The 7,996-nt window shown below is 36.1% G+C and overlaps 1 protein-coding gene across 1 annotated transcript; it reads right to left on the bottom strand.

Moving 5' to 3' along the window:
• Nucleotides 1-352: 352 nt before the first annotated feature.
• LOC128745061 (golgin subfamily A member 7) lies at nt 353-2,660 on the bottom strand. Its single transcript, XM_053842043.1, has 3 exons — nt 2,294-2,660; nt 2,060-2,212; nt 353-1,176 (listed from the first exon to the last, which is right to left on the bottom strand). Exons 1-3 carry the CDS (start codon nt 2,438-2,440, stop codon nt 1,036-1,038), a joined length of 441 nt encoding a protein of 146 aa, XP_053698018.1. The 5' UTR covers nt 2,441-2,660; the 3' UTR covers nt 353-1,035.
• Between the last annotated feature and the right edge of the window lie 5,336 nt (nt 2,661-7,996).

The following is a 7,996-nucleotide window of genomic DNA, read 5'->3' as shown; positions in this document are numbered from 1 at the left end:
AATGTGTTTCGTTTTCCAGAAGGTGAAAGCTCCAAAAGTAAATTGGAGCTTACGTAAATTAACCTCAACTACTACATTTGCTTAAGCAATTGACAGCCAAAAGAAATTGCAATATTGTTATCATGGCAGAGTACTATTGGATCCCTTTGGAGTTGGACAACGTGAGACACGTACCTTTTTCGCAACGAATAAGATGGAAATAACAATTTTTGTATTTGGATGGACTTTACATACTACTTTCCTGCACTAGAATGAACAGAACGAAGCAACTGCACATACTGCAGGCTTTTATTTTTGAGAAATAAATTTAAATTACAATTATATTTCATAATAAATATACTTTATTAGCTTTAAACGTTTATACATTTTCACACGAATCAGTGATCTTTTGATTCTAGAGTTTTATGATGCCTTCATTTTCTGGTAATTGTCGAGTCGATTCGAATTATTTTATTTCCACGATACTGAAAATTGCAACAGCTTTAGTAATAAAACGGAGATATGGAAAATCTTTTAGAAATTTGCTTGCCAAAATATTCCAGCTTGAAGAAACCATTACCAATTGAACAAAGCATGACAACGCCATAAACAGGGCTGAATATAAAAAAAAAACTAAACATAAACTCTTATGGCCATTGGATGCAGCCGACAGTCATTACACCACCTCGTTTAGTTTATCCATAATTGTCATCTACATTTGCTATGTACCGCTAACTTTAAGTTTGCCAAATTTGACAAAAGCTACAACTCTTGTTATCACTCTTATCTCATTTGATTCACACCAATAGCCTAAGTTTAAATGACTCGCTTCCATCGATTGACCACTCAGGGTAAAAGCCGCTAAGTGGTAATATATTACGGTTCCTATTGGCATGACTCACAATGCATATCATCATGCGCTCTTTAAACTCTTATCCTTACTTTCCATGTCCAGTATCGTAATAATGCTGGTTGTATTATGTCAGTTTTCGTTTTTTTGTATAACTCCTTTTAGCTTTACATAAAGAATTCCTCCGTGGAATGTGACAGCGGCAGTCACGTACGGCCAGGTCGATCCAGTATTGAGATCTCTATAACTCGTAAGCCTCGACACACCGGATCGGTGATTTGCAGTCCTTTTGGATTGTAGACACGTTCGTTTTGCATTGCAATATATTTGGAAACTTTACGTAAGCACTATGGAATAAAGATTAGAGAAAATTGATTGTAAGTTGTTAATCTAGGATCGTTTACGTCAGCGTAGGCGACAGAAATTATGAAAAAAATCGAGTGAAATATGTACAGTCGTGGATGAATTTTTTTTAATTCAATCATCCAAAATAAAATCAAATTTGATCATTTTTGTCCATTGAGCAAACATATAAAATAAATACTTTTGAAACTTTTGCATTACTGAATTACAACTGTGTGATGCCTTACCTACAATATTTTCAACTGCAGAATAATAAAAAACTGTTTGACTGAGACCGTAACTCTTTCCTTACGAATATTCCATCACCGATTAATATGAAATTTTTAATTTTACCCAATGAATTCAAAGTATCCAATGAACTAAAAATATTTGTCAAAACAGACACGAGGTATATAAATAATATTGCATATTTCGTCCGTCCACGGGTTCTACTCCATTTTTGGATATGCTTGATTAGCAACTAAAAAGCATATTTATCTCGGTTACATATCAAACAATATATTGTATAACAATATACAATATACATATTTGAATAGCAGCAAATGTAACTAATATTCTGGATAATACGTAATACAAGCTGATCAGAAATGTTAGTTGAAACGCACGACAAAAATCTCACAATGTGTAAAACATAATGTAAAGTATCGGCATAAAGAAAAATTGGAAATCCCCGGCAGGACTACGACGACAGTCAAATCATTATACAGCCAGACTGTAAGAAAGCATGGCTATGCTAATTATATGATTATTAAGATACGTATGCTAGCATTACGAGAATGGAACTGCCTAAATGTTGTTCTTACGAAAAAATTGTTCTCAAGTTTGCTTTAAAACATTCCATACAGTATCATGCTCTGAGTCACTAACCTTTTCGTAATGTGTCTCGGTGCAAATGTAAATCAGATAGGCTGTAATGCATGCCAAGCAGCCTTCACAATAGGTGCTACAGGAGCCTTTTTCCGCCTCTGCGAAGTATTCGTTTAATTTGTTCATCGTGCTCTCGAATGTGTGTCGATCAATCTATAAATAAAAACCCCTTATTAGAATGAACTGAGTAAGCAAGCTTCCAGCTTTCGGCAACTAATTAAACATATGACTTACTCGACTCTCGAGCTCAGGGGGGAATCTTGTCTGGAACTTGACAGAAGTGCCCTCGCTGTAATCTCGCTGGATAAATACTTTCATGTAGCTTGGTTGAGTTGTGGCTGGCGTTCCTGGCTGAGACATCCTCACTACATTTCCAGCCATTATTCAGAATATGACCTATTTGCTGACCAAGCTTCCTTATAGGTCCAGATTGTTTTTCTGGATATTTTTCACAAATTTAGTTACTTTTTCGCTATACACTACCAGCACAGTATGCACACTTACACAAAACTAGTCTAATTCACTTTCTTATTACAAAAACAGTAGCAAAACTAAAATTTTTGAGAAAAAGATTATATTTTTTTCTTTAGCACTCGATTTTTTCTCTTGTTGACATTTTCAGCTTTGACACCTTCGACACATCTGACAAATGACGAAGCCACGGGGTTGCTATCCCTGCTTTAACGAAACGGTGTTTGACAGTCGCGTATCAATTCTGCAATTCTCGCGTCACTTTTCATTTCGTCCAATGTAACAATTGTAAACAAATCCGGTTTATCACAACATATTATTGCTCTTTTTAAACTCTATGTTATACAAAAACACCTGCCCAAATAGAATTATTTTGAGGTGAAAAAATTAGCATTATCAAAATGTCCAATGTGCACATTCGAATTACGAATGACTGACTGTTACTTCGGTCGTTCTCATCTGATGTCCAAAGTGCAAAAAAAAATCAAAACAAACCCAATCTGTACATTGGACGTTTAGCAAGTGAAAGTTTTTTTTTCGCATTATTTATGCATTTTAAGTGAAACAAGCGGTCTAATATTGAAAAATAACCTCGAAAATAGCGTAGCACGGCAACGCACGTATTTTACGGTGATCTCGCTTAATTTATGTGCAAGAGCCTGGAAAAATAAAACCGTCCAAAGTACAGCATGAGATGGTAAACAGTCCAATGTAACTTTTTCCATAATAAACCAAAACTGCTTAGTTTTAATTAGATTTTTAAAATCTCCGTTAAATATTGAATGTTATTATTCATCAACCACGTTGAGTGAATGAATGAAAATTATTTCATTTTGAAACAATTTAAAGTTCAATTCGAAGAACTTCGATCTCGTTTTTCTCAATATGGTGGAATTGTTACATTGGACGAAATCAAAAGTGACGCGAGAATTAGTTATCAAAAGGTCGCATAATGATGTAAGAGGGGATATTTCTTGGGTTGATTATGCGACCTTCTGAAAACTAAAGCGGGGTACGCTGCTGAAAAGTAATGGGTAAAAAGATAGGACAAGAAATGCTCAAGAAATCGATTTCGTTTACGATTTCTTAAGCAGTACGCACTTCATAAGAAATATTATTTCACGTTCAGATGGCGCAGTTTTACATGCAGGTGAATTAAAACGTCACTTTTCCGTACGGAATAATATCCGGCGCAATTATTACCACAAGAAAAAATGACAGGTGGTTGCTTGCATTGGAGTTGTCAAAATTTCTTCGGTAAATAGCAAGATATTTTCTTGAGCTGTTTTCTTTTCAGCAGCGTACCCCGCTTAAAGCCAGAATTGTCGACCAACATTTGAAAAGGGCGGATAAGCCAACTATCAAATAGTCAGTGACAGACAGTGAGAGTTCATTTTCTTATGCTGTTCCAGCAAAAAATAACTCTCACTCGGTCGGTTTGATGTTTGGCTTATTTGCCCTTTATTAATGTTGGTGAAATTGTCAACGACATAATTCGTCGAAAATTCGTAGTGACGTCTGGTGGTAAAGTAACGCAAAACATCCGTAAGCTCAACTCAGTTTTTTTGCAAAGCATAAATATGAAGGTGAAGAGGAAGACTCGTTAACTGGGTTTTGGAAACATATCTAGATAGAATTAACAAAAGGGCGAATGTCGCAAATGTAAACAAAACGAGTGAGAGTTAATTTTTGCTGGGCCAGCATAGGAAAATCAACTCTCACTCGGTTTGTTTACGCTTGCGACATTCGCCCTTTTGTTAGTTCTATCTTCATATGGTACATATGTAAATATGTAAACAATATATAACCACAGACAAACAGACATAACACTTGGAAGAAAAATCAACAAAAATTATCGTACCACACATTTTACCTGAACACTAGTACAGTGGACCCCCGTTCGTTTGAACGCTTCCTCATGCAAACTAATGGGGTTACTTTTTAATTTGAACAACTGGCCACTCTAAATATGCTGAAACTTGTATGAACTGGCCGCCCTGCTCTTTGTTATTGTTTTGGTGGTTTGATTCAGTTGGCAGATGCAAGCAGCGAATATTTCGTTCCCCGATCGGATTTCTATCATAATCGTTGGAAAAACGGAATGTGAAACAGATTAATTACGCGAGATCAATATAAACAAATTGTGTTTATGTGCATTGTCTGCATAAGCAATTGATCTTGTTGAGAATGACATTTGAACCATTTTTAATTTGCACGTCGTGCAAACCAACGAGGTTCAAATTAAAAAGTGATCAGATTAAAAACGGTCAAACGAACGGGGCTCCACGGTACCATCTGTGAATGACATTCCCAAATATCAAATAACAACAGTGCGTCTACCCTAGTATGTGCAAATTTTTCGCGTAGACATAAAAAGAAACTGTTTGGCACATTAATAATTAATTATTTAAAATTATTTTATTTATGGGGCATATTGTAAAAATCTATGTGTGTGGGGCACATTTTCAACTATACGATATGTTCTCTCAGTGTACCGTGGACCCCCGTTCGTTTGACCATTTTTAATCTGAACACTTTTTAATTTGAACCCCGTTGGTTTGCACGACGTGCAAATTAAAAATGGTTCAAATGTCATTCTCAACATGACATCATTTGTTCGATTCGTTTGTACTGACCTAGCGTGCTTAATCGGTTTCACATTTCGTTTTCCTAACGATTAAGAGAGAAATCCGATCGGAAAATGCAATATTCGCACTTGCAACTGCCAACTAAAACAAACCACCAAAACAATAACAAAGATCAGGGCGGCCAGTTCACACAGGTTTTAGCATATTTCGGGTTACCAGTTGTTCAAATTAAAAAGTAACCCCGTTAGTTTGCATGAGGAATCGTTCAAACGAACGGGGGTCCACTGTATAAGTAGAGTTATTTGAAGATATAACTAACAAAAGGGCGAATGTCGCAAGCGTATACAAACCGAGTGAGAGTTGATTTTCTTATGCTGGCCCAGCAAAAAATAACTCTCACTCGTTTTGTTTACATTAGCGATATTAGCCCTTTTGTTAATTCTATCTAGAATTTGTTGGGCACATCGTACATGGCGTATCCGTATGTATGGGAGCTAAAGCTGGCTCACACCCCTGGTTGAAGAACGCAGCCAAAGAGCCAAACACGCGCGGGACGCAGCAAAGTTCAAACGAGGGAGTGGACGTCTATTGATGTGATGACTTTGACAAGGGGTGTTTCCATGTTTCTTTATGTACGCTTGTTCCAAGAAATATTTATTAGAAATTAGTATTGGTGTCCATCGTGACGTATGAAAGATAAAGTTTCCTGATACTTAGGCTGTGAACCATTTCGCGAAATTTTTAACTTTTTGGTTAAAATGTGACAGTTCGATGGTTTTTCGAAAATAACCCTGCTCGGGAGCATGGTTAGTTTTGACCAGGGTTTTGACAGTTCGATGGTTCGCTTCTGAGAGCCAATGAGATATGCACAGGTGAGTAAGAGAGCTTCGACGTGTTTCACTGATTTTTCATTGGATTTTTTTTACATTGGTATGGATGCTTATCGCATAATAAATTTGTTCAAACAACCCGGGTTGAAATGAGATGAATTTTATCTATCAAATAAAAGCAAATGAACATCAAAAATTCATCCAATTTTAACTCGGACAGAATAAACAATATTTTCATCCTCACCTTATATGCTCTCATTGAGCAAAAAAACTATCAATCTGTCAAATATGAAATGGTTCGCAATCTGAACTGATTTTAACCAATCGAGGAGAAATAACCATCGAACTGTCAAATTTTAACCAAAAAGTTAAAAATTTCGCGAAATGGTTCACAGCCTTATAAGGAAATTATTGCACATTATTTTAAATTTTGCCTAAAATCAAAGAATTTCCTATATTTTGAATCTTTATGTTACAGCGAATGTATCGACATAAAAAACAAGTGGTTTTTACACAGAGAATCACACATATTCTTATTGTTTGAACGCTTATGCACTTTTTTTTTATAATAATCTTTATTGGGCTCCATTGTAAATTTACATTTCAGAGCTGAGAATACTTAAACGCTACTTAGAGATAATCTAAAATTACTAAGGGAACTAGTTCACATATAAATCCTGTTAAGTCTTTGGGACGATTCAAATATGACGTCCACCAAATTTCTGCTTTTTTAGACCCCCCTCCTCTCCCCTCTGTCCGATTGTGTCACAAAACTCAACCCCCCCCCCTCTTTGGACGTCACACAAACTAAAAATAAAAATGAAAAGCCTGTTGAAAGTAAAAAGTGGTTTATAAAAATAGCTTAACCTCTTAAGAGTTAGTGTATGGTTAAAAATAATATAGAAAATAACAATTAATAACAAATAATATCTGCGAACAAAGGCTCTAACAACATTCAATTGCAAATTGTTACAAATCAATGAAGAAATGAAGCTTTGGTTTCAATTGAAGTAGCACGGCTCCGCTTCAAAACAAAGTTCAATCTGCGTCGGCGAAGCAGGTTTCACTACATCGTGACGATAGCTTTAAGAGTTCATTGTACTTTTCTATCCAATATTTAGTTAAAAGCTAGAAACTTTGATTGCAAATGAACTGAAATTGATTCACATATATCCTTCAATGTAACGCGTGGTCTAGCTAGTTAACATTGACAAATTGTGCCTGACTTTCAAGCGCCGTCAGCTGGAACAATAAGTTCGAAATCGAAATAAATCGATGAGTGATGAATGACTGAGAAACATATTTTTGCTACCTTTTGATGAAAATGCAATTTTTTTCGTCGGATGTCACATTTTCCCGGACCCCCTCTCCCCCTTTGTCAGAACCTGTCACAAAATTGACAACCCCCCTCCCCCACATAAGCAATGGACGTCATTATTGAATGATCCCTTTCGGTTACCAATCCAGCTTCTTTCCTGTGCAACATTCAAATCCGGAAATCATTTCTTTTGAAAAATTTGTAGATTTCAAACAGATATTCGACATGTTTTTTCTGCTAAAATATCTCTGGTAGGAAATTGACTATATTTTCTAGCAATTCTTTTCGACAATCGACAAACTCATGGCAAAACCAAATCACGTAATCTGCATTTTGGTAGCCTTAGCTATAGTGACAAACGTTACTGCTCACTGCCTTAATTCTATACAAATGAGCGTTTAGTGCATAATGGTTTGTTAACAGCCGGTTAACCATGATAATGAAGCTTCTGCTAAAATCAGGTTTTCTGAACCAAGCGTACTTAAAGGCCTTGTTTATGACTGAGTAACAAAGTCTACCTAAACCATTTTGCCTGCCATAATACCTTTACTCATGTTTTCGCTACTGCATCTCGCTTTGGCGAGCTGATCCGCAGCTTCATTGCCAGGAATACGGCAATGAGACGGGATCCATACCAATGGCAATGTGAACTTGTAGGTTCGAGTTTCAAGACTCCTCATCTTTTATTTGTTAAATGATTAAAGAAGAGTCATTTTTCTTACAGTATTGT

This window comes from Sabethes cyaneus, chromosome 1 (genome assembly GCF_943734655.1).
Source record: "Sabethes cyaneus chromosome 1, idSabCyanKW18_F2, whole genome shotgun sequence".
NCBI classification, from domain to species: domain Eukaryota; kingdom Metazoa; phylum Arthropoda; class Insecta; order Diptera; family Culicidae; genus Sabethes; species Sabethes cyaneus.
This window is presented reverse-complemented; position numbering and strand designations above follow the sequence as displayed.

Excerpts from the sequence above, each read along its gene's own strand:
- LOC128745061 (XM_053842043.1), bottom strand. The coding sequence starts at position 2,440 with ATGGCTGGAAATGTAGTGAGGATGTCTCAGCCAGGAACGCCAGCCACA. Across the intron at positions 2,213-2,293 it reads CCCCTGAGCTCGAGAGTCGA|ATTGATCGACACACATTCGA; the intron begins GTAAGTCATATG and ends TTTTATTTATAG. Across the intron at positions 1,177-2,059 it reads CCGAGACACATTACGAAAAG|TGCTTACGTAAAGTTTCCAA; the intron begins GTTAGTGACTCA and ends TTTATTCCATAG.